The sequence below is a fragment of the Osmerus mordax genome, chromosome 25 (assembly GCF_038355195.1).
Source record: "Osmerus mordax isolate fOsmMor3 chromosome 25, fOsmMor3.pri, whole genome shotgun sequence".
Lineage (NCBI taxonomy): Eukaryota > Metazoa > Chordata > Actinopteri > Osmeriformes > Osmeridae > Osmerus > Osmerus mordax.
In genome coordinates this window covers 6,110,289-6,134,749 of record NC_090074.1, presented here as the reverse complement: position 1 = coordinate 6,134,749, position 24,461 = coordinate 6,110,289, and the positions used below count along the sequence as shown (strand labels likewise).

Genomic DNA, 24,461 nt, shown 5'->3' with positions numbered 1-24,461 from the left:
CTGAATGGTTGTTTCATCTTGTGTGTTAGAGAGAGGAGAGATCTCAGAAGCAGGCCCCAAACTACCAATCAGGAGGAGCCGCAGCATGGATTTACCTCCAAAGAGTGAGTCTTCAACACTGTTAAAACACCTGAATATCTGACCCAGTCCATTCTCTATACACTGGTCATGCACCTACAGGAACCTGTCTAACGCTGTGTTCAGAATCATAGTCAGATGACTCTGTTGAGGTGAACATCTGGTATGAATGTCCAGGGTGACCCTCCCGTCAGTAGTTTGAGCTGTGTCCTGTGTTGTGTTGCAGTGGGAGGAGAGATCCCAGATACAGACCCACCACTACCACAGGATGAAGGTTCTACTGTGGTCCCTGTAGTCAGGAGGAGACGCAGCATGGATTACCCTCCACACAGTGAGTCATCAACTCTGTTACAGACACCTACAAACACCTGAACCTCTAACCCATCCTCTACTGTCCTTACATCTTCTATCCTACTGTGTGTTTCATAGTGATTATAGAGTTCAGGTTTATAATCTCAAACGTCCTGATACTGCTATGTATACTGCTCTGCAGTGAGGAACTTTTATTATGATTTATTCTGATAGAGATGTTCATTATTACAAATTTTTATTCATGTTATTTTGTATTTTTCAGACAATAATCACAGTTTTAAAACACAGCTAATTGAGTAGTTAATATCAGCCTAGATGTACTTTCCTCTTCAACTAGAAACCATCTAGACCAGTGGTGTGACCATGTCCCGTGTTGTGTTGCAGTGGGGGGAGAGAGCAGCAGTCCAGACCCTCCAGTGTCTCCCAGTGTGTCTGAGCTGAGACTGGTGCTGCTGGGGAGGACTGGGGCTGGGATGAGGGCAGCAGGAAACACCATCCTGGGCAGAGAGGAGTTTGGGGCCCAGGACAGCCCCTCTGCAGTCACCCAGAGGAGCAGGAGGAGAGAGGGGGACGTGTGTGGGAGACGGCTGGTGCTGGTGGACACTCCAGACTGGTTCTGCCCTGGACTCTCTCTGGAGGAGATGAGACAGGATGTGGGGCTGTGTGTCCGTCTGTCCGCCCCGGGACCCCACGCCTTCCTCCTGGTCGTACCAGTGGAGCCCTCTGAGGGGGAGGAGAGAGGAGCCATGGAGAGAATGGAGGACATGTTTGGAGAGGGTTGTTGGGGACACACTGTCATTCTGTTCACCCATGATGACAGTCTGAGAGAGCAGAGCATGGAGGAGTTTCTCCAAACAGGAAGTCAGGACCTCCAGCAGCTTGTAGAGAAATGTGGGAACAGGTACCACGTCCTCAACATGAAGGACAGGGCCCATGGCACTCAGGTCCCAGAGCTGCTGCACCAGGTAGAGGAGATGGTGGCAGGAAACAGAGAGAGCTTCTACAGCAGTCAGACCTACCAGGAGGCAGAGGCCCAGGTCAGAGAGATGGAGGTACTCATTCATAAAGGGATAGAAGAGAGGAAACAGAGAGAAGAAAGAGAAATGAAAGACAGGGGTGATGAAGAGATTCAACACTGTCTAGAGAGAAAGGAGAGAGAGATCCAGAAGTTGAGGTTAGACATCAGAACACTCAATGAGAAAATAACAGATCTAGAGAAACAGCTGGAGGAAGAGAGGGATGACCAGAAGAAGAGAGAACTAGAGAGTGAGCTAAAGAGAGAGATCCATCAGAGAGAGGAGTTAGAGAAACATTTGGAAAGTGTCAGGGAAAAGTCAGAGGAAGAGAGGAGAGAGCTGGAAGAGAAACACAAGAAAGACATGGAGAAGATGAGGGTGAAGTTTGAAGAAGAGGCCAGAGTTGAAGCAGAGAGAAAACTGATGAAGATTGTCCTTCCTGCATTACAGAAACATGTTAGTGTCTTGAAATCAGAGAGAGATGCAGCTCAGAAGACAGGTGGAGGAGAAGGACAGAGAGATGGATAGACTTCAGCATAAACTAATAGATCTCAGTACTGAGTTTTTAGACGAAGTCCATGAAGTCAATGCATGGAAGGGTTTACCTAGGACCGGAGGAGGAGGAGGTGGAGAAGGTTGACACAACTCCTCTATAGAGGAGAGATTAAACTGCCATAGCCAGAGATCTGACCTTGATATATACTAATGTCTGTAAATATCCTTCTACTTTGTGTATCTCTGCTGTTAAATTGTTGAACGTCCTGGAGAAATGGTCATTGATAAATGCTCATTCTTCCTGTAACTTTTTTGAATGTATATTTGATACCAAACTGATAGTATAAAGCATACACCGAATCTATCTGTTGCTTTTTGTTGAATAGTGTTCTGTTAGGAGAACCAGGCGGTTCAAGTTCTAGGTGGAGACTAAGGTACCTAAAAAAGATTCTGTCCTGTAGTTTCCTCTTCTTAACAATAGAGTGACAGATAAAGAATATATTGTGCTTAGTAAAGTTATGCATTGTGCTTATTAAAGTTCTGTCTTATGATCTGAGAAGTGTGCTCAGGCTTAAACATGGTGTCTCACACTGAGTGTGGGAAGCAGGCTGTTTTGTGTCTCTATCTCTTCATTTTCAGAAACAACCTTGAAACTGGGTGGAGACGGCACCAAAGCAGGTGGGACGCGCGTAGGCAAGAACAACTCCCTGACGCACGAGAGAACAAGCTGAACCCTTTTTTGATACTTGTGTTTCAATTGCACTGTATAAATATATGCTGGGGAGGGACAGATAGCCAGGTGGACTTCGTGAACCAGCCCAAACTCGTGTTGCGGGTAGGGAAACTTAGACAACTCCAGAGCTCTGTACTTGTTGATTTCCAACTGCTGCATTAAAGCTGATATTATCGGACCTCTGCGACTCCAGACCACTCTTTCTAGAACACAGATTTGTGTCATTGAATACCATCATTACATATTGGAATAGACACATAGATTTAGAATCCTTCAACTGGTGACCCCGACGCTGAAAAGAGGGAGTCCAGAGGGTTCCGGCCCGACCGACGGATCGGGGGAGAGACCCATACACCGGTACGAGGAGACAGACCTAATCGTCGGAGGCCTCAACATAAAAAAAGGTAAGCAGACACCTGTTAATTCAAAGTACTGCTATTCGGAACTGAGAACCAAATTTAGACGATTACTATGCTTCATCGTACCTAGTCAAACCAACAGTGGTGGGAATTCAACCGTTTTTTAAGTTTTGTCTTTGTCAAGGGGAGGTTAGAGTCCTCTCCAAAAGGGTGAGAGTCCCTGTAGGCCTACGTGTTTTGTGTTTAAAAAAGGAGGGGTTAAAATACACTCCAAGGGTTAGAGTCCCTGAACTTGTTTTGTGTTTAAAAAAGGAGAGGTTAAAATACACTCCAAGGGTTAGAGTCCCTGAATTTGTCTTGTGTGTGTTTATTTTTTCTTTCCTTTGTCCTCTCCGGTACAAAAGGGTCACAGTCCCTGAAAAAGTAATATTTGTGTGGAATCGGGTTGAGTTGAACGGTATTTTTAACAGATCTGTCGTTCTTTATAAATAAATAAATAAATCCACTAGGTGTCCTCCAAGGACCATAATTGCCTTCAGTGCAAAGTCTAAAAAAGTTTTCAAATTGAATTCAATATGACATAGCGGTCGCTCAAATAATAAGTGGCACGGAGAAGGATAAACGTAAACAAGTACGTGCCGAGTATGACGAGTTCTGGAAACGACATTTGACACTAAATAACTGGGATGAAGGGGACCGTATGTGCTTAAAACGGATAATGATTGAAAGTGAGTCAGCGGCCATAAAAGCAAAGAAAGCACTCGGAACATGCCCGAGTGGTATTTTCAAAAAAGGAAAATGGAAAAAAGAATGTGATGAATGGGAGAATGGCAGGCGACTGTGTCACAATTTGGGTGTAGCCATATCTTCCGTAAATTATAATTACGAGGGAAACAAACGTCGCGAAGATGAGGTTAAAACAGTCCCCATAGAATTACCACCGGCTCCGTACGCCCGTAGACTGTACCCTTCACTTTCAAAAAAAGCCACCGCCCCACCTCCGTACTCGCATCAAATGCCGGTGTATAGAGTCCACAGCGGTCAGTTAGATATGGAGGAAATGGCAGATGCGGGAACCGAAAGTTTGGGGGCAGCAAGCGTACGTTCCAACTCACCACTCGCTGGCCGTAGGACAGGGTCACCGGACCGTGCCAGCACCTCGCATCACAGCCCTGCGGAGGATGCCTTCTGTAAACGCGCTCGCAGAAACCACGACATCGGCGGCTCGTTTTCAAATTTAGCTGAATTAGCTGAGACCGGTGCCCGTAGACGTAGGGAGGAAATACAAATTAGGGAGGACCTGATGGCAATGGAAAAAACTTATTCAGAGGGAAAGGCACGAGACAGGTTTTTCGAGAGGGCGGGGATGGAAGGAGAGAACCAGGCGAGGGAGGGGGATGTGAGCACGAAACCGACTACTTACGGCGCTACAATGTCAGGTTCGATTACCTTGGCTGACCTAAAATCCATACCCGCCGAACACACCCCCGGCGACATGACGAGGCATACGAGATCGGGGGCACAATATACTGGGAGGCAATTTACCTTAATGGCAGCACCAGGTGGAAGCATGCGCTACAAACCATGGGCGTTTCAGGACACATCAAACATAGCTGAGGCAATGCCTCCAACAGAGGGAGGGGGGCGGAAGTGGATGCGCAAACTAGCCCAATTAACTCAGGGGATGACACTCGCAGTGGGAGATTGGAGACAGCTCATGGGCAGACAGACTACAGGGTGGGATTTGGAACAGATTGAACGAGCCGCTGATATAACTAACACCGCAGACCAAACCCCATTCAATCAGGTGTCAACCTGTGTGGGAGATGCTATGGATCTCAAATGGCCCCAACCAGTCACCGCACTGCACACCATCTCATTCAAATTCGACCCAGATATCAGTCCGTTTAAATTCCCGTCCGAGTGCAAGGAAGAGTGGACCCAAGCCACTGGTGTACATCCAGATAGGGACCCCTCACACACACAGGTCTATCGAGCGGCGGTTTTGACAGGTTGCCCAGACAAGGTTAAAGCGCGTATGATTGAAAACCCGGACATGGCAGGAGCCCGCCCGGCCATATGGGAGAACCACCTGGTACATCACCTAAAACAATCTAAAACGATAGCGGACAAAGACAAGGGGGCGGGTAAGGACATAGAGGTCCAGCTCCTCAAACTCCAACTAGAGGAGGCACGTAAAGCGGCGGGCCAGGCGTCGAAAAACAAACGCTCAGATGGTAATCAGATGGTGCAGCAGCATCCGGCGGTAGTGACGGGTCCTCCCATGCTCCCGGCAGATAATTTATATCCTTTAGATCCACAGACATATTCAGCAGCGGTAGGTGCTATGTCTCAGCCCCACCCGAGTTACCAGCAGGGGCCCATGGGGCCCCCTGATGGACAGTGGCAGGACTGGGGTCGGGGAAGAGCAAGGGGAAGGGGTGGACCGGGGAGATCCATGGGATGCTATATCTGCGGACAGATGGACCACTGGAGTCTTGTGTGTCCAAACGGTGGTCAGGAACAGTCTCAAATGGGGGGTCAGGCTCCTCCCGGATACGGGCGAGGACAGCGAGGTCTTCATCAAGCACCCTTTGCCGGAGCCGCTCCACAGGGAGGGTTCAGAGGCGGTAGAGGGGGTCCACCTCGGGGGCAGTACCCGGTCAGGTGTCCAGATGACCACTGGATCCCGGGTGAGGACTATCCTGATGCATGAGGGGGCCCGAAGAGCCCTAACGAGCAGGGGCTGGCAGACCCCCTGCTCTCCGTAACTGTGGGTGGAGACTCTCTGTCATTTCTAGTGGACACTGGCGCACGATACTCCACATTGTCCAAGCCAGTGCCCAGGAACTTGGTCTCAACCGCGACAGTGGAACTTATGGGTTTTTCTGGGACTCCTCAACGCCGATATTGGTATAGCTACCAAGGGCCTATAGAACAATGAAATTGCTTGCAGCCAACAGGAAGACAAATTAGGCAAAGAAAACTGGGGGGGCCCTCCTCCACAGGACTTTACTCCTGCTGAGGAGCTGGCCCTCTCCAGCTATCAGGGTTGCCCCATGATGGAAGGAGTGGAAGGGGGCATTTCTTCAGACCCTGGTGGCAGCAGCTCGGAAACCCAAGCATATGTATGTTTCAAGTAATCTATGTGACCATGTTCATTCAACAATTATTTATGAATATTGTAGGAGTGAAATGTATTACTGTTCTCTGCAGTGACAGGTAATACAGTGGTGTTGCTTCCACCACCCACTGTCGTCCCACTGTGCCATACAGAGGTAACAGTGAAACTAATAGTCATACGCCAGTATGTATGCCATACGTGGTTGCTGAATATTGATCAAATATGCCATTTACTTTCTCAAGTGGAGGTCCTAGATGATCAGGAAACTGTGTCTGCCTGCTCAGAGAGCATTTTGGGGGTACACTTTTGAGTTTTCTTTACCACTTGCAACACAGATGGTGAGAGTGTTTGAACGTGTGGCTGTGATTGAAGTGTCTGTAATGACTTGCTAATGGTGGTGGTCTGAACACGAGACAAGTCCTTAAAGTGCTCATTTCAAATATGACACAATTGATTACATTGCTATGGTGTTAAAACTCAGCAGGAAGAGGAACGTCTTCCTCCCCCTGAGCCTAGGGCCTCCACTTCAAGACAAAGACACAAATTATAAGCAATGAACCTTGAAACACAGTAGTCAAATGGACACCTTCAACTTTTTCCAAGTGTGCCTTGCAAAGGGACAATGTTCTTTATTTGTTTCAGGTTGGAGCAGACAATGTGAGGGCCCTGTATAAAAGAACCCTGGAAATCGATATAGAGTATAAGAGGCTTTTAATAAAAAAAAAAAACAAGTCTGGAGATAGAAAAACTGGAATATGAGAAGAGATGACTGAATGAATGACACTTAACTTAGTTACACTGACATTCTTTTTCTGTGTTCCTAGGAAAGGGAGAACACATGAGGATATATTTGTTAAACCTTTTTCTACGTTTTGGTCTTTTTATACCTTTTTGTGGCTTTTTTGTTGTGACTTTTGAGTCTTTTGTGGGGGTTTTCACCATTTCTTTCAATGTCCTATTGTTTTTGAAAAATGCTATAAAAGTGAATGAAGCATCCAAATTCAATGAAAGTAGTGAAATTATCATTTATTTAACTTGTGAAGAGCATTGTACGGTACCATACACATTGTTCTTTTTTGTTTGAAATGTTTTGGTTGAAGGAAACCCACATTTCTAATATGGAAATAATTTGAAAATGGGTCAAAGCAACCCAAGGACAACAGAATGGGTCAAGGGGAGACACCCCAGTGAATAGGAATAACATATCAACATGACACTACATAAAAGTACCCGTAGCAAAATAACGCAACGCTATGCATACAGTCTGTGGGACTGTGAGCGCACGGCTTCGATGTGTCACATTGGCAACATACGGCTCAAAAAGCTGGCAAAGATACGTAATTCCCTCAGCTGACAATCTATATCTTTCATAAAGATACTCATCAGGGAATGCCAAAGGGATTTGTCGGTCTCTAAATGTTTCTCTAAATAGTTTTCATTCTAAGCATTGCTAGTCTATGTACCTTTAGTATAGTTAGATCTCATATTAAATTTTTTAAGATTCCTATATGTTTAATGTATGCACCTTCCTGCCAAAGCAAATTGCTTGTCTGTGCAAACTTTCATGGCGATTAAAACCCTTTCTAATTCTGATGTTCTGGCTCTTCTGAGCGCACCTCTCACTATCCGCGCACCAAGATCCACAGGGTCTTCTATGAACGGTGACGTCATTATCGTCAACAATTAGTTTGTGGGCGGGGCTTTTATACCGGTTGATCTCTGATCTCCAACTTAACCTGCTCCCGACCAGGTTAGCCGTTCAGCATGTGTTACCATGGCGATCTACCCCGGAAACAAGTGATCCTCCGTCGTAGTACAGAAAACCCTGGGTTGAACCTGAAGTTACCTCGCTAACGCCAAATCTTGATTCGTAGTACAGGCCCCTGGTATGATGAGTTTTCTGTCAGAAGAGAGGCCAAGGAAAACACCACAATGAAAAGAGTTGACTTTGGTTTATTAGACGAGCTACTCGGATCACGTCACCACGGCAAGCAGAGTGGTTGGCATGAGTGAGACACATGTCTCTTAGATGGTCATTATATACATTAGCTGGACAGTACAGATATAGTAACCACCCAAACATGCCCAGGGGAAACCGCACCCAGGTGATGTGGTCATAACTGAGTTTGGAGACTATTAGCTGCTTCCTTGTTCTCCAGAAGCTACACAGAATGCATTCCCAGATCTATAAGTGTCCTTCTAGGGGCCCACGGAGTGACCTCTTGACCTCCCGAAGACACAAGCTTCATGCACATAGAAAATCTGCCCATCAGACCCTATTTAGTTGATCACATTCAGTGGAACTGAGATCAAAGACAGGATTGTTGTCATTGTTTGTCAACAATCAAAACAAACATTCAACACACACCAATATTTACAAACACTCTGGGATATCAATTACAACTGTATACAGTTCCATCTTCAATAACATCTATGTGAGCACAGTGTGTGAGAGTGTGTGTGGGCTATTCTACCTGACACAGGGACACTGAGGAATCATACCTAACCCTGAACCCAGGATAGAGGGGCTCAGTGAATGTGCTGTGGAATGTGTGCAGGTGGGTCAGTGTGTCAGAGGAGACTCTGTAGAAGGACAGAGTGCTGGCTGGCCAGTCCAGATACACTCCTACTCTGTGGGAGCTGGAGGGGGGGACACGTATGTCAGTGTTCTTATTATTGTGCCAGGCAGAGTACCTGTTAACACCACACTCCAGACTCCAGGACTTGCTATTGTATCCAAGCACACTGTCCTTACTCCCTCCTCTCCTGCTGATTCCTTTATATGTCACTGCTATACAAACCCATCCTTTTCCACTCCACTCTGCCTCCCAGTAACAGCGCCCAGACAGACCCTGTCTACACAGCACCTGTGACCGGACCTCAAATCTCTCTGGGTGATCAGGATACGGCTGCTGCTCTGTCCCCCTTGTCACCTTTCTGTTCTCCTCAGACAGAGAGAGGTCTCTGTGTACTGTGTTTGGGTCCAGTGTGAGCTCACAGGCATCTGATGGGGGAGACCAAGACACAATATATTACTGATCATCATCATTCACATTGGAATCTCTCTCTCTCTCCCCCTCCCTCTCTCTCTTCCTCTTCCTCCCCCCCCACTCTCTCTCCACCCCCCCCCTCTCTATTTATGTTCCAACCTCTCTATATTACTGATCCTCATCATAATTCACATTAGAATGTCTCCCTCTTCCTGCCTCCCCCCCACTCTCTCTCTCATCTCCTCACCCCTGATATGCCCCCATCACTCCATCTTTCTATCCTCCTCATGTTCCCTTCACATTTTATTTCTTTCCCCCTTTTCTCTATCCCACCCCTCTCTACTCTTTACTTTTCTCTCCTCATCCTCCCTTCTCTCTCAACTATCCGTGTTCCTCTACAACCACTTTGTTCCCATGGTCTCCCCCTCTATCTCCTCCTCTCTCTCTCTCCTCCTCTCTCTCTCTGGATCTCCATCCCATCATCTCAATGAATGGTAACTAAAGAGAGCAGAGAGCGGAGAGAAGAGGGAACACACACACACACCAGCTACTGGAGCTTAGACCAGACACTGGGTGAGGGAGGGGAGGGGCGGGGGGGAGGACAGGAGGAGAGCGAGGGAGGGAGTGGAGGGGAGAATGGAGGAGTGGAGAGGGGAGAAGGGAGGGGTGGAGGAGGGAGGGCGGGGGGAGGACAGAGAAGGGGCGAAGGGAGGGGAAAGGAGAGAAGGGGAGGTGAGGTAAGGTAAGGAAATGAGAAAGGAGAGGGGGAGAGAGGACGAGGAGAGAAGAAGAGAGGAGAGGGAAGTAGGAGAAGAGAGCACTGTAGGAGATGAGGAGAGAGGGGACGGGAGAGCAGGGAAGGAGAAAGAGGAGGAGAAGAGAGGGGACGGAAGGTGGAGGAAGAGAGGACAGGAGGAGAGGGGAGTGGTGAGGGAGAGGAGAGTGTGGGATCTATGAGAGGCTGTGTACATACACTCATCACTTGTGCTACCCCATGAAACACTCATACACATCCAGTCATCAGTCCAGATCCTTATACTATCCCAAATGAATGAATTACTCATTAAAATGACTTATTTTAATGTGTTGATTCAGGATGCATTGGTATGACATCAGTATAATAGTAGTAAAGCACAAGTGATGTGTATGTGTATGAGCAAGTGTTTCAGTAGTTTGGCACTAGACGGCCTCTCATGGAGAGGAGAGGGATCTGCCCCCCTATCCCTCCATCTTTCTATCCTCCTCATGTTCCCTCCACATTCCATTTCATCCCCCTTTTTCTTTCTCTCTCTATCCCACCCTTCTCTCCTCTTTCCTCCACTCCTCCTCTCTTTCCCTTTCTCCCCTCATCCTTCTCTCTCTCTCTCTCTCTCTCTCTCTCTCAACCAACCATCCATCCAGAGAAGGGAAGAGAGGGATGGAGAGGAGAGGGGAGAAGGAGAGCAGGGAGATGACATGGGAAGGGAAGAAGAGAGGGGTTGAGGGGAGGAGAGGAGAAGGAGAGGAGGGGGGCAGGAGAAGAGGAGAAGAGAGGAGATGTGAGGGTAAGGGAGAGGGGAGGAGGATGGGAGAAGGGAGGGGTGGGAAGTGAGGAGAGGGGAGGAGAGGAGAGGAGGGGAGGGAGAGGTGTAGGAGAGAGGGGAGGGGGACAGGGGAAGGGAGGGTGAAGAGAGGGGACATAGCGCACACAGTATTGATGTGGATAATTGTGTTAAATTACTGCTTCTAAAAGTAGTGTTTACAGTGTGTGTGTCCATTTTTGACAGTGTCCAAGTCACTAATGGTATTGTCCCTTGTATGACCTTGTGTACTAGAACCAAGTAGCAGTCAATACTCACATCTCCTAAGGCCAGGTTTGATCCTACACTCTCCACCATGATCCACACTGTAGGGATAAGCAGAGGAATGATGTAAATACACTTCAACTGTTGATAAGTGACTTAGCAACTGACTTTCTAAGTAAACATGCTGTTTTTATCTCATCATCAGAGGTGTATTCCAGAAAACAGGTTTTACAAACTCTGAGCCTAACCCTGAACTCTGACTTGATGAACCCTGAGATGGGAAGCTCAGAGTTATCGGTTCCAGAACAGCTGATCTGACTTAGTTCAATTCTAACTACACAGCTACACTGTTCTCTCCCCATGTACATTGTTTTGATATTCTTGTGTGGAATTATGAGTTTGACATGTACATTGAAGAGATGAGAAAAAACAATGAATGGTAAATCAACTGGCACATTCTTCTCCTTTTTAACAGAGCATGACTGGACATTACGAGAAGGAGGGTCCATCACCCTCCACAGCACAGACTAACAGTGAGATGTTCAGTAAATACCAGGTTAGCTCTGCATGGAAAACAGACCCCTGGAAATACAATTATGATTGTAGCTACAATCATAGTCGATAGGAGCCAGCTGAGGTGGCTCGGGCATCTGATCAGGATGCCTCCTGGACGCCTCCCTGGTGAGGTGTTCCAGGACACGCTGGAGGGACTATGTCTCTCGGCTGGCCTGGGAACACCTCGGGGTCCCCCAGGAAGAGCTGGTGGAAGTGGCCGGGGAGAGGGAAGTCTGGGCCTCCCTGCTTAGGTTGCTGCCCCCGCGACCCGACCCCCGGACAAGCGGCAGATAACGACCGAACGAACAATCATAGTTGCACCATATTGTAGATTTTATAGTAAACATGCAGATTTTAATTGTATCATTATGAAATGCAAGGCCTATTAACGTAATTAGATATATATTCAGTGTTGCAATATTACTTAAAGAGGTATATAAAAAACAAACATCTCCTTACTTGAGTTTCTCAAGTCTGCAGTGAGGATCATCCAGTCCAGCAGAGAGCAGCTTCAATCCTTTTTCTCCTGGATGATTGTAGCTCAGGTCCAGTTCCCTCAGGTGGAAGGGGTTGGACCTCAGAGCTGAGGCCAGAGAAGCACAGCCTTCCTCTGTGACCAGACAGCCTGACAGCCTGTAGAAAGCCTCCAGAGTGAGTCAGCACAGAGGGGTTCATTTGGCAGGTGCTGTCATAGCTGCACCTCCCTCATTAGACAGAGTGACCCTTTCCCCCAGTTCAGGAAGGTTTTGTTTGTGTTCAGTTTGGTGGTAGTAGTTCTATGGAACCTCAGGACCAGAAGCCTGTTCCATAAAGACCACAAAAAAAACTATGATTTAAGTCCCAAACCTGATTTGAATGAACCTAACAAATTTGTCATGGTTATAGCGGTTCCATAAAGGCCAATTCTAGATCACGTAATCCGACGAATTCAAACCAGATTCAAGTAGACAAGGTAATTGCAGGTGCACCCTATTCAGGGCTCGACATTAAGGCTTGTCCGCGACAAGTGGATTTTTTTGTAGGGCAAATGAAAGAGAAATTGACTTTTCCCACTGGACAAGTTAAAACTCAAACAAAATTAAATGCCATGTTAGCTCACGTTATGTGCCACTCATCACATCTATTTTACCGCTTCCCATCCAATTGTGAGGCCAGTTACAATAACAGCAGCACACTGCTCTCTATAGTGGCTAAAACGAACAATGACGGCTGTATAAACATCCGACAAAATAAACAGCAGGGGGGCAAACACCATCATGACCTGTGTGTCTGATGCTGCAGGGGGACAAACACCATCATGACCTGTGTGTCTGATGCTGCAGGGGGACAAACACCATCATGACCTGTGTGTCTGATGCTGCAGGGGGACAAACACCATCATGACCTGTGTGTCTGATGCTGCAGGGGGACAAACACCATCATGACCTGTGTGTCTGATGCTGCATGGGGACAAACACCATCATGACCTGTGTGTCTGATGCTGCAGGGGGACAAACACCATCATGACCTGTGTGTCTGATGCTGCATGGGGACAAACACCATCATGACCTGTGTGTCTGATGCTGCAGGGGGACAAACACCATCATGACCTGTGTGTCTGATGCTGCAGGGGGACAAACACCATCATGACCTGTGTGTCTGATGCTGCAGGGGGACAAACACCATCATGACCTGTGTGTCTGATGCTGCAGGGGGACAAACACCATCATGACCTGTGTGTCTGATGCTGCATGGGGACAAACACCATCATGACCTGTGTGTCTGATGCTGCAGGGGGACAAACACCATCATGACCTGTGTGTCTGATGCTGCAGGGGGACAAACACCATCATGACCTGTGTGTCTGATGCTGCAGGGGGACAAACACCATCATGACCTGTGTGTCTGATGCTGCAGGGGGACAAACACCATCATGACCTGTGTGTCTGATGCTGCAGGGGGACAAACACCATCATGACCTGTGTGTCTGATGCTGCAGGGGGACAAACACCATCATGACCTGTGTGTCTGATGCAGCAGGGGGACAAACACCATCATGACCTGTGTGTCTGATGCTGCAGGGGGACAAACACCATCATGAGCTGTGTGTCTGATGCTGCAGGTCAGAGAAGAAGTAGGCTGCAGCCGTTTGACCTGGCGCTCAGCACTGCATGAGCACTAAGTGGAGGAGGAGGGAGGGGCGCGGCGGGGGCTTGTGAGCGCCGCAGAGCATGTTGGGGCGAAATTCTCACAAGAACTCAAATAAATGCCCCATCAGATATCAAAATGCATTTGGGGGGAATAGATGACAGAGAGAGTAATTTGTATTCTTAAATATTGATAAATGAAGAAAAAATGTGTCTCCAGCAGAAGGGGCACTTTTCTCATCCAGGGCAAAAGGGCAGGCAGGTGCTTGAGCACCACTAGGGTCTATCTGTGCACATGCCTGGGAAATGTGATCAGTATTCATTCTTACTTCAAGAATTTAAACATAATAAATGAATGAATCCAGACCTCAGTGTCTCCAGTTTGCAGAGTGGATCCTCCAGTACAGCAGAGAGCAGCTTCATGCCTGAATCCCTCAGGTCACTGCTGCTTAGATCCAGATCTCTCAGAAGGGAGGGGTTTGACTTCAGAGCTGAAGCCAGAGAAGCACAGCCTTCCTCTGTGATGTGACAGTCTGGCAACCTGTAGAAGGATCATTACAGGATTACAAACAGCACTAACCTGAAACAGGTCTTATGGTCACTATGGAACTTTAGCAATTTTTAACAACTTTGGGCAATATCTTTAGAATTAGAAATATTAAGGCATGTTTATTACATTCAGACTAGCTTTTTTTAAACTGTTGCCATTAGCTGAACATTGGAGATGTCTGAACATGAGCTTCCCATCCCATTGTGAGGCCAGTCACAATAACAGCAGCACACTGCTCCCTGGTGATGTTTATAATGATGGCTACAATGTTTCTGCTTTTAGATGATCATTGTTAAGTAATTTTTATTTGTTTTCTTTTTGTTGGACCCCAGGAAGATTAGCTCGTCCCACTTTGGTGACAGCTAATGGGGATCCTTTTAACAATACGTAAACAATTGTTTAACAATAAACAATGCTCCCTCTAGTGGCTAAAATGAACAATGACGGCTATATAAACAAGTACTTTATTCATCCAAAGAATCTGTAGAGTTCATCATCTTATAAATTTACACACTTATTAGAATTAAGAGGGAGCAAATCACCTAGTCTCACTATAGGAAATGTGATTTTTATTTATTCTTAATTCAAGAATTTTAACATAATAAATGAATCAATCCAGACCTCAGTGTCTCCAGTTTGCAGAGTGGATCCTCCAGTACAGCAGAGAGCAGCTTCATGCCTGAGTCCCTCAGGTCACTGTTGCTCAGATCCAGATCTCTCAGAGGGGAGAGGTTTGATTTCAGAGCTGAAGCCAGAGAAGCCCAGCCTTCCTCTGTGAGATGACAGCCTGGCAACCTAGAAGGATCATTACAGGATTACAAACAGCAGCACTAACTTGAAACAGGTCTTATGGTCACTATGGAACTTGAGCAATTTATAACAACTTCGGGCAATATCTTTAGAATTCGAAATAATAAGTCATGTTGATTACATTCAGACTAACTTTGTTTAAACTGTTGCCATTAGCTGAACATTGGAGATGTCTGAACTTGAGTTTCCCATCCCATTGTAAGGCCAGTCACAATACCGTAATTTTCGGAAAATAAGCCACAGCTTGTACTCCGATTTTACAGTTTCCTTGTGCGGCTTATACTTCGAAGCGGTTATAGTCCGGTTATAGAACAAAAAAGTGGCTTTGTCTCAAGCCACTTTTGCAGCAATTAGCTGCAATTAGCTGCATGCAGCTAATTTAATGTTCTAAAACTGATGGGTGGGCTGTACGTTTGAAGAGTGGTGGGAGACTGACAGAATAGAGGAGAGTTTAAAAAGACCTAGCAAGCAGAGAAGACAGGCTGAAATCGAGGCAAGGAATTAAGCCGGCACTATAAAGCAGACCATGTGGGTCCGCTGTTTTCAATCTGTGGCAACGATTTATGTATGAACTATACTTTATAGTGGCGGAAGAATGACGGTTTTGTTTCTTAAATGTAATTGTCTTTATTTATGAAACCATATCAAATATTTGTAGTAACAGTTTTAGAAAAGCAATAAGCCCCGCGAGTCCGTGTTTTGCGCTGATTTTAGAACAGGTAAGGGGAGTTGTTAGTCACAACGCCAGTGACAAACAACTCCCCTTACCTGTTCTAAAATCAGCGCAAAACACGGACTCGCGGGGCTTATTGCTTAACTCAACACTTGAACGGGGGCGTATTAAGTTAATGGTTAATTTGGAGTGTGAATTGCTTACATATTACTATAACAGTACATTTCATTAATAATAATCACCCAACAGTCATATTTTGATGAATCAGAAAACTGGATAAATAGAATGAAAACTTCAAAGACCCCGGGGTCCATTGTTCACGTGCAATGGTAGTCCCAAAAGCAGTTCCTTTCCTCTGAAAAGCAGAGACGGAGATTGCACTTTCTGCAGAGCGTATTAGAATATCCTTTCATGCAGTGTCTGCAGCGTCCTCTCGTTGTCTTCACCGGAAATGTGCAACCATGTCCCTGCGCACATCCGTTGGTGGTTCACATGCCCTCTTGGCTGGGACCCCATTTGGTGGACCCCCATTACCTGAGGATGGTCTCTTCTGAGCAGTCACAGGTCTCTGAGGTGCCACAGTTATCGACGTCAAAGGGCTCCCACTGGCTGAAGAGGGCCGCCCTCTCCTTGGTGTGTTGACAGCTGTGTTTGTCAGGATGAGAGAGGAAGCTAGTTGCGCCTGAAACAGTCTCTTGTTCAACATCTTTGTCTTGGGAATATTGAGAGCCTTGCAGTCCCGTTTGTAGAGGAGACAGGCGTTGATCACAGCAATGATAATAGTGTGCCAGAAGATGTAACTGTATCAGTGGTGCAATTTCATGAGGAACTTGTATTTGGCTCCAAATGAGTCCATCAAATCTACACCGCCCATGTATTTGTTGTCTGCACCCAAAATATGAGGTCTCTCCACTTCAATGTAGGATTTGGTGGCTTTGTTCCAGCGTTGAATCTTTTGCACAGGATCAATGCCAGCAAAGGATGACACAAGTGTGACTGCTCTGTTGTCATACCAATTGACAGCGCATATGTTGTGGTTTGGTTGACTTGTGTTAGTTTGCTCGATGTCCTTACCATCATCATTAGTTGGACAATCAGTGGGTCTCTGATTCTGTTTTTTCACTTCCTCAACATTTTCAACCACCTCCTCATCACTCGAATGACTGTTGTCTGATATAATAATGTATTTGATGATGTGAATCATCAAATACATTATATTTCTGTAAGTATTTATCCTGTATCTGAACATTCGAAAAGTGTAATGTCTCCATGTAGAGTGCAAGGTGCAATTGCTATTTTAGCTACCATTTTGACCCAACGTTGTAAAATTACAACCAAGACAAAACAAGCTGAAAATCAAATGTGATGCATGAATTCCACAATAACGTCCACAATCTTTCAAAAAAGAAAGATCACATTTTTTTTGTAGAGCTAAAGGTAAGGGTTAAGCCTACGGCAACTCCCGAGGGACAAAACACCCTTGTCCGTTGTCACGTAGAAAGGTCTGCTACAGTAGGCTATCCTCAGGATTTGCAAGCTAGCTAAACTTATAGTATATCTAAAATAATTTTGTAGATATAACATTCTGCCACTAAATGAGTGACTTGGCTTTATTTCTGGACATACTATCCACAACTGCAGCTCACTGCTCCCTCTAGTGGCTAAAATGAACAAAGAAAGCTGTATAAACAAGTACTTTATTCATCCAGAGAGTTTGTTGAGTTCATCATCTTATAAACTTACACACTTATTAGAATTAAGAGGGAGTAAATCATGTCATATTATTACAGGAAATGTGATGCGTGTTCATTCTTAATTAAATCATTGAAACATAATAAATGAATGAATACAGACCTCAGAGTCTGCAGTTTGCAGTTTGGATTCTCCACTGCAGCAGAGAGCAGCTTCACTCCTGGATCCTGCAGGCCAGAGTTCCTCAGGTCCAGCTCTCTCAGATGGGAGGGGTTTGAGGTGAGGGCTGAGAACACCACTTCCCATGATGCATCAGTGAGTTTACATCCACAGAGTCTGTTGTTACATAATAACCATGAAACAACTGTATGTGCTTCACAAAGACATGTTTAACATAAGACAGTAAAGTGTTTGTACATTTGACTAAATGTGTATAGTTGACATGTAAATGGCATGTTTACATCACTACTTACACAGCTTTTCTGCAGATCTTCACAGCTGGAAGCAGTCTTCTGCGCCCCTCCTCTGATGTGTTGTATTTCTGCAGGTCAAACTCATCCAGAACCTCCTCTGACATCTGCAGCATGTAGGCCAGTGCTGAGCAGTGGGCTAGAGACAGGGCCTTGGATGATTTCTTCTCCTTCAAGTATGCTTGGATCTCCTGCTGTACTGAATGGTCTTTCATCTCCATCAAGCAGTGGAAGAGATTGATGCACCTCTCTGGGGAGATGTTCTTCTTCTGCATCACCTTGAGGGATTTGATTGTCTTCTGCAGGCTCTCTGGACTCCTCTGGGTCTGAGTCAGCAGGCCTCCTAACAGATTCTGATTGGACTCCAGTGAGAGGCCGTGGAGGAAGCGGACAAAGAGGTCCAGGTGTCCATTCTTACTCCGCAAAGCTTTGTCTACTGCCCCCTTCAGCAGGTCTTCCAAAGATAGATTCTCAGGTATAGCGTCAGCATTCCCTCGTAGGAATGGCCTCAGTGCTTCCATGTTGTTGGTTGCGTAACAATGTAACATGTAGACTGCCGAGAGAAACTCCTGAATGCTCAGGTGCACAAAGCAGTACACCACCCTCTGAAAAAGCACAGACTCTTCTTTGAAGATGGCCGTGCACACTCCAGAGTACACCGATGCCTCTTGGACATGGAGGCCGCACTCTTCCAGGTCTTCCTGGTAGAACAGCAGGTTGCCTTTCTCCAGATGTTCAAACGCCAGCTTCCCCAGCTTCAGGAGAACTTCCTGGTCGGACCTCAAGAGCTCCTCTTCATCGGTCCCGTTCCCTTCTTGATACTTCTGGTTCTTCATCTTGGTCTGAATGAGCAGGAAGTGTGTGTACATCTCAGTCAGGGTCTGGGGCATCTCTCCTGTGCTATCTGTTCTCAGCATGTGCTCCAGGACTGTCACACACATGCTGGAGAAGACTGGAATGTGGCACATGATGTAGAGTGTCCTTGATGTCTTGATGTGTGAGATGATTCTCCTGGCCAGGATCTCATCACTGCATCTCTTCATGATGTAGTCCTCCTTCTGAGCATCACTGAACCCTCGTACCTCTGTCACCAGGTCAAAACACTCAGAAGGGATCTGATTGGCTGCTGCAGGTCGAGTGGTGATCCAGATGAGAGCAGAGGGAAGCAGGTTTCCTCTGATCAGGTTGGTCAGCAGCACATCCACTGAGGTGGACTCAGTGACATCACACCATCTCTGGTTTCTTCTGAAGTCTAGAGGGAGTCGGCTCTCATCCAGACCATCAAAGATGAAAATGGCTTTAGAGACAGCGAGGATCTCTCCATCCTCCATGTGAAGTTCTGGGTGGAAATCTCTCAGCAGTTGAAGGAGACTGTACCGGACATCTTTGATCAGATTCAGCTCCCGGAAAGGAAGCACAAACATCACATCCACCTCGTGATTTGCCTTCCCTTCAGCCCAGTCTAGGAGGAACTTCTGCACAGAGACGGTTTTTCCGATGCCAGCGATGCCCTTCGTCAGCACAGTCCTGACCAGTCTCTCTTGGCCAGGTAGGAGCTGGAAGATGTCATTGCAGTTGATGGGCGTGTCGTGTGTGATTCGTATCCTGGATGCCGTCTCAAGCTGCCAGACCTCATGTTCATTATTAACCCCTTCACTGTCTCCCTCTGTGATGTACAGCTCAGTGTAGATACTGGTGAGAAGGATGGCATTATCTGATGTCATAATGCCTTCAATCACATGTTCAAACTTGCTCTTCATCGTGGCTTTATGAGTCCCTAGCAATTTTTGGAGTCCACTCGCAACTATGGAAGAACAATGAGTTCATTATCTTTACATTAATACTAACAGTCACAACAAAGTACTGAAATGACCAGAGATGTAAACAATGTTGTGTAAAGATGAAGTGAAGCTCGTACTGGTGTCAGTGTCCTGTTGTCCAGGTGGCAGCAGTCCAGTTTGTGTTCTGGGACTCTTTCCACACTGTGGGCAGGTGTGGTCTGCTGATGGACCAGGCTGCTGCCAGGATGAAGAGATGCAGGCTCTGCAGACCCTGTGTCCACAGGGGGGGGAGACTGGATCCCTCAGCACCTGCTCACACACCCCACACCTGGACTGGTCCTCTGCCAGGACAGCTCTGCTCCTCTTACTGCAGAGACATGATCCCATATGAACACCAGTCTCTCACACACAGAGACACAAATACACAGCACAGCTGAACTGGTTTAACTGAAGGCTTCCACTAGGAGGGGACGTCTGTGTTCTAAACTCACATTCAGGTTAGTTAGAGATGGTGTTTGTGTCTACAGGAGAGTATCTTTTCAGGAGCAGGGTTGGAGTGTAACCTACAAGAGGGTATCTCTCAATAGCAGGGTTGGAATATAAACCTACAGGATGGTATCTCTCCAGGTTCAAGGTTGTGATAAACATCACACTGTTCTTTTACAAATACGTATTTTGGTGGGGTGGGCCTCACACTGTCAGGAAAATCTTTTCTCAAGTAGTGCACAGAAACTATGGAGTCAAGAAAGATTGAATTGCTTGCAGCAAGGAGACAAGTCTATGGTGATACAAAGTTGTCTGATGTCTGAGGAACTGTCAGTCTCCTTTCATCCTAAAGTTCTCGTGTGTGTGTGCGTGCGTGCGTCTTGGAGTGTAACACGACTTCTTCAGTTTGGAGTGGAAAGTTAGAATATGGAGTTTGACCCTGGTTCCAACACAATATGGAGTTTGACATCTGTTTAGCTTACTTGCTAAGTAAACAATCTTTACAATCGGAATAAAGGGAACGGTAAGCATGTTTAAGTAATGGTCAGCCTGTTTGAGTAATGGTCAGCCTGTTTGAGTAATGGTCAGCCTGTTTGAGTAATGGTCAGCATGTTTAAGTAATGGTCAGCCTGTTTGAGTAATGGTCAGCCTGTTTGAGTAATGGTCAGCCTGTTTGAGTAATGGTCAGCCTGTTTAACATCATTTGGGGGGTTCCTTCTTTCTGTCGATATGTTGTACAACAGTATTCTTTTAGCTTGCATAACACGCACGTGTAAACGCACACAGACAGGTAATTTCAAAGCTGCCATCTCCCTCCACATAACTTTTTACAGAAAGGAAAATATTTCCTGAAAAATATTGATAATTGTGAACATGGCTGCAGCAGACTTTAGTTCCTACCCTGATTCAGTGATAAGATCTCCTTTTCTGAAGTTTAATGGGGTTTCCATAGACCAGTCACTCTTCATGGACACACAGCTGGGTACAGGTGAGGCTGGTCTCTGATGCTTGATCCTGTAAACACATACAGCAGCTATAGAGTAAAAATGTAGCTTATCAAACCCAACCATGCATCCATTTACATTTAGTCATTTAGCAGACGCTCTTATCCAGAGCGACTTACAGTAAGTACAGGGACATTCCCCCGAGGCAAGTAGGGTGAAGTGCCTTGCCCAAGGACACAATGTCAGTTGGCATGACCGGGAATCGAACTGGCAACCTTCAGATTACTAGCCCGATTCCCTAACCGCTCAGCCACCTTACTCCCCTCTCCATAGGCATAATGATTAAAATAGCTGACATGTTCCAATAGGATTTCACAAGTACAAACATTTGAGATGGTTGAATACATTGTTCTTTTATATATATGTATTAACATATATAACATATAACATAACATATATAACACTGAATTAACCATTTACTGTACTAGAAATTGGATTGTCATTGGCAATGTGGTTCTATCGAAGGGGAGACTCCCATCATAGGACAACTAATCTGAAGATACATTGAATTTTTGGTTCATGACTACTCAAGACTTAAACATGTACACTCATGACTACTTCACTATTGTATAATTGAACACTCAAGTTGCCTAGTTGAGGAGGGGTTGGTGGGGTTAAGAAATGTTATACATCTATAACCATATTTTACTAGGCAAACATTATTCAAACATTATTCAAAACTTTAAGAATGGATTTGTTTAGAAAGAAAGAAAGAAAAACACAAAGAATTAAAGAGAATATTGGATAAAGGGTGGTTCAATCAGTAGGACAGTTGGGTTAATATACTCATTACATATTTACTTTTCAAATATTTGAATTTAAAGTCTACTCTATTGTCTTGCATTTGGAACAGCTTTACCCTATTAAAGAAAAGAAAAAAACACTTGAATGGTCACAAAACACTAATTGAACTACATTTGTTGTAAGCCCCACCCACTTCCTGTTTCTATCTGAATACTGATCATTTCTGGGAAGAACAGATACAGTTAATGGTACAGAACATTCTTACACATAAAGGAAAATATTTCTTGAAAAATATTGATAATTGTGAACATGGCTGCAGCAGACTTTAGTTCCTACCCTGACTCAGTGGTAAGATCTCCTTCTCTGAAGTTGAATGGGGGTTCTATAGACCTGTCACTCTTCATGGATACACAGCTGGGTACAGGTGAGGCTGGTCTCTGATGCTTGATCCTGTAAAGACATACAGCAGCTATAGAGTAACAATGTAGCTAATCAAACCCAACCATGTATCCATAGGCATAATGATTAAAATAGCTGACATGTTCCAATAGGATTTCACAAGTACAAACATTTGAGATGGTTGAATACAGCTGGATAATGTGATAAACCTCACATTGTTGTTTATATATACGTATTTATGTCAAGACACTCACATGCTGAATTAACCATTTACTTACCTACTACTATTTACCCAATTCACTTTGTCACAAAGAGTAACAGAAGAGACATTTCATCTCCTTTTGACTCGTACCTTTTGACTGTGTTTTCAGTCTCCCCAGAGAGACAAATTTTAGAGGCAGGGCCCCCTTCCTCTATCTCCCCAGACAGACTCATTTAGAGGCAGTAGTTCTCCTCGAGGGCAGCACCAAGAGAGTCACAGCACAGCCAGACCTGTAGAAGTGGGAACAAACAACACCAGTGTTACCTGAAGGAAGGAGCAGCTTGAAACTAGTTAGTAATTAATTTTGGAGACTGGGCCTTGTTCTTTATGATTATATAAATATTCCTGATTGATTCTCTTTGGCATGGGGAAAGGGGGAGTCTAATAAAAAAATATATATATTGTTTTAAGTGTTTAAGTGGATTGCGCACTACAACAATGTTCACTGTATGGAGCTTTACAGCCACAGATGTCTAGTGAGGGACAAGGCTTGGAGCTCCGTTCATGGTGTGTATTTAAGGACACACCAGAATCATCAACTCTGTTATTAAGCCTTGATCTAGGATCAGTAGGATCTCAATCTGGACCAAGGCCTTGCTGAGTGTGGTTTGACACATAAGAGCAGAGGGAATTCAGGTCATTTTCTGACTTTCTGTAATGTTATGCCACCTGCTGGCAGAGAGGAATATCTACATGTTACATAAACATTGACGTGAACCCTAATCCTTGTATATATCTTCTCCCAAGTCCCAGACACTCAAGTCCTCTGTAGTGCACGTGGTCTGGATCTAGTAACTTAACAACCACACTGCCTTATTTAATTAATATATTTTGACCCCCGGGCTTGGGCCTGAACGAACGTGAACGACCGTGAACGACCACAGGAATATTGTCATTCTAGTTACTGTTAGCAAATAAAGTTATAGGTGCATAACTATAACAAAAGGAAAGGTATATTTTGAGTTCCTAAACTGACAAAACAATATTACGGCTCAATTTTGCGTTTTTCAACACGGGTTGCACAACTTTAAAACGTGCTTCCTCCAATTGTATCGTGTATTACACCGAATATACCGCCTTTCAGAAAAAAAAATATATATAACCAATAACTTATCACAATTATCTAACACAGGTTATGTGGATCTCTCTCTCTGTGCTACATTATTCTGGAAGATTATTTTAAATTACTTACTTAAAATACTTTAAACCTTCTGTCAACGCAAAATGGATCCCTACAAACATTTCACTTTCGTTTTGAATATGGTCTAACGGGCGTCACCCGGTTTCATTGAAATAGAATTGGAAGCCGACGCCGACGCGCCGCCTGCCCGCTCCGCTGTAGTGGACACGCACCGGCCTCTGTGCGGTCTCTGCAAACAGAATTAACGGACCCATACTCCGGCCCACATGATAGTCATACATTATTTACAGGGCTGCCAACTTTTCCAAAAACCTATCGCGAGCTTCACCCCCCCCCCCCCCCTCCCAAAAACCTGTTCCAACTTCTTTCCTCTGGTAGACACTACAAGCAGTGTACGCCAAAACAACCAGCCATAAGAACAGTTTATTTCAGTCTTCACTGAATGATGAATACTTAAATCAGTCATACAGTGAAAACCAAAACATCCACTCCAGTAGGAATATTTTTTAGTTGAAAATATGTTTTTAATGTATATCATGCACTGTCACTTGTCAATATCAATCTTGCACACTGTATATAATGTATCTAGACTTGTATACATGCAGAAGCTGTCCATATTCATCCACTCCATGTTTTCAATATTTATTTCATTGGTACTTTTTGTATTTTTTACAACCTACTTGTATATTGATGTTACGGAGTTGCCGTGGTGACAGCCAGTGTTGCAGTTTGTGTTGTCTCCCCTGTTGTGTTGTCATAAGCGTGCAGGTTCAGAAAGGGCCGTAACAATAGATTTGTACTAATTACATTTTTATAGTTTGTTTGAGAGCCATCACCACTATGATCCAGCTGCAGTAATGCAGCATCAGCGCACTTC

The 24,461-nt window shown here is 45.3% G+C and overlaps 2 protein-coding genes across 2 annotated transcripts; one reads left to right on the top strand and one right to left on the bottom strand.

The window, feature by feature from the left end:
- Positions 1-85: 85 nt before the first annotated feature.
- LOC136933247 (GTPase IMAP family member 4-like) lies at positions 86-2,334 on the top strand. Its single transcript, XM_067228564.1, has 4 exons — positions 86-104; positions 305-409; positions 775-1,442; positions 2,299-2,334. The coding sequence occupies exons 1-4, from the start codon at positions 86-88 to the stop codon at positions 2,332-2,334; spliced, it is 828 nt and encodes a 275-aa protein (XP_067084665.1).
- A 5,885-nt stretch (positions 2,335-8,219) lies between these two features.
- LOC136933478 (NLR family CARD domain-containing protein 3-like) lies at positions 8,220-23,803 on the bottom strand. Its single transcript, XM_067228902.1, has 11 exons — positions 23,636-23,803; positions 22,534-22,673; positions 22,119-22,232; positions 19,686-19,915; positions 17,771-19,571; positions 17,460-17,633; positions 14,744-14,917; positions 13,940-14,113; positions 11,906-12,079; positions 10,946-10,992; positions 8,220-9,121 (listed from the first exon to the last, which is right to left on the bottom strand). Exons 2-11 carry the CDS (start codon positions 22,614-22,616, stop codon positions 8,583-8,585), a joined length of 3,510 nt encoding a protein of 1,169 aa, XP_067085003.1. The 5' UTR covers positions 22,617-22,673; positions 23,636-23,803; the 3' UTR covers positions 8,220-8,582.
- Positions 23,804-24,461: the final 658 nt, after the last annotated feature.